We start from the raw sequence: 2,284 nt of genomic DNA, 5'->3' as shown, positions 1-2,284 counted from the left end.
GCTCATTGCAACTGAAGCCGAAAGCAGGTAATCTGTCAGCAGATAAGAAATCCGTTTTGTTCCAAAATGACGGATTATCGTCGGGGGTAATTCAGCTGATATAAATGCCTTGAGAATTTCGTCCAGTCATTCGATTATTCATTCACTTCCCATCCATCCATTAATTAATAATTTATCCGGTTACTCACCTATTCCAGGCATCTTTTCATACATTCATTCATTCGATCACCTAATCCCCCCTCCTCGCATTCCACTCTGATTTCATTGATTAATTAATTAGTCGATCAGTTAATTTCTTTATTTGTTCATTCATTTATTTGTTCCGACATTCGCCCATTCATTACGGAAGTTTTTCGGAAACTCATCGTCTTCTCTGCTAACGACGCACATACTCCAAGGTATCGCTTTCATTCCTCTTATTACTGCAGATTTCACGTCGCCTATTTGATTACTACTCGTTTCCATCAGTCTATAATAACCATTCATTATTACGTTTCTGTCCACCCCAGGATTGACTACCTTGCTCATCTTCTATCCACTCGTTTATTGTGCTCGAAGACAATGTTTCAATTTGGAACAAGAATTATCCTATTGTTCTCAGAAGCTCAAAGTCAAAATGCCTGTTAATCAACTGGCCGGCTACAGTTTCGGTTATGGATCACTGAACGACACCGAGTACATGTGTCGGTGAGACAAGTGTTTTTTTTTGTGTGTGCATGTATGTACGTATGCTTATTCACAGTCATTGAATCCGACGGTTGTGGCTATTTGCGGTGAACAAAAACAACCATTTGTCCGAAGCGATTACTTCGTCAAAAACGATGGATTATTTTCATGGGCGAAACTACTCACAAGGTTGCTGAAAACTCTTCGACACCCTACGACCGGCTTCGGCCTTCTTGGGGCTCATCAGGTAGACACAGTCCCCGAGTTTCCGCCAACCTCATGTTCTAGTTGATCCCAAATTGGACTGTTTTCGAGAAATACACTCATTTGCAAGTCAATATGGTTTTCACGGGGGAATCAATTGAATCTCTCGTTTATGATGTCCTCCAGCTGAATGTGCTGCACACAGGCCGCCTCATGATTCAGTTGGCACGATATTCGAGATATCGCAGCATATTTTCATAAAAGTAACTAATCCCAAGGTTGCTGAAAACTCTTCTACAGCCCACGACCGGTTTCGCCCTTCTTGGGCTCGCCAGGTAGGCGCTGTCCCCGATTTTCCGCCAACCTCATGTTCTAGTTGATCCCAAATTGGACTGTTTTCGAGAAATACACTCATTTGCAAGTCAATATGGTTTTCACGGGGGAATCAATTGAATCTCTCGTTTATGATGTCCTCCAGCTGAATGTGCTGCACACAGGCCGCCTCATGATTCAGTTGGCACGATATTCGAGATATCGCAGCATATTTTCATAAAAGTAACTAATCCCAAGGTTGCTGAAAACCCTTCTACAGCCCACGACCGGTTTCGCCCTTCTTGGGCTCGCCAGGTAGGCGCTGTCCCCGATCCAACTGAAACATGAGGCGGCCTGTGTGCAGCACTTTCAGTTGTAGAATATGATAAACGAGAGATTCAGTTGAGTCTCTCGTGAAAACCAAATTGATTTGCAAATGAGTGTATTTCTCGAAGTTTCAAGAATGTTTTCATTGTATAACGTCAGTTAATCTCCCAGTGGTTAGATCAGTCTCAACCTGAATACCAACAGCTCCGATAATAGACCTCAAGGTAATTCTACACATCACCGTGGAAACCGTTAAATGGAGCGCTTTCTAGTTCATTTGTGCTCTTCTTTCGTCCACACAGTACCAAGTGGCACATACTCGTGTTTCACTGCATGCGGAAACGCTCAGAGGAGGCCTGCCGAAATTCTGAAGAGGAAATGTTCAAACAGCTGATCTGGTCAATATCGCTAGAGACAAGGAAGCTGGAGCGTGCCGCGGCCTATATGTGTCATGAGCATAATCTACGCAGTAAGTTTTCGTGCGAATATTACGTGTACTTTGTGGTTTGATCACATTTAGGTGGGTTGGTGTCGTTCGTTTATTACTTTGGTCAACCAAAGCGCTTTCTGCGCGTTTGACAACCATGTGTGCACTTGAAAAGCGTCGTGCAAATTTGGGGGCACTGAGCCTTATTCATCATACACATTTTTACTGTATATATCTATGTTTAGTCGTAATATTTATCGTTCCTTGTGTCCTGATAAGGTGCTAAACTAGAAACGTTTCCAGAATGAATTCAGATCAGTCTGGTTCGGAGATATTTCAGCGTTCGCA

The 2,284-nt window shown here is 43.0% G+C and overlaps 1 protein-coding gene across 1 annotated transcript; it reads left to right on the top strand.

Moving 5' to 3' along the window:
• Positions 1-511: 511 nt before the first annotated feature.
• T265_14057 (hypothetical protein) lies at positions 512-1,977 on the top strand (the record flags this gene model as incomplete). The annotated part of the gene is given in 6 exon segments (XM_009171828.1): positions 512-687; positions 802-953; positions 1,057-1,205; positions 1,210-1,291; positions 1,349-1,497; positions 1,819-1,977. Coding segments are annotated over 6 exon segments (867 nt in total), but the record flags the coding sequence as incomplete, so codon positions are not given.
• Between the last annotated feature and the right edge of the window lie 307 nt (positions 1,978-2,284).

The sequence above is a fragment of the Opisthorchis viverrini genome (genome assembly GCF_000715545.1).
Source record: "Opisthorchis viverrini unplaced genomic scaffold opera_v5_135, whole genome shotgun sequence".
Classification (NCBI taxonomy): Eukaryota; Metazoa; Platyhelminthes; class Trematoda; order Opisthorchiida; family Opisthorchiidae; genus Opisthorchis; species Opisthorchis viverrini.
This window is presented reverse-complemented; position numbering and strand designations above follow the sequence as displayed.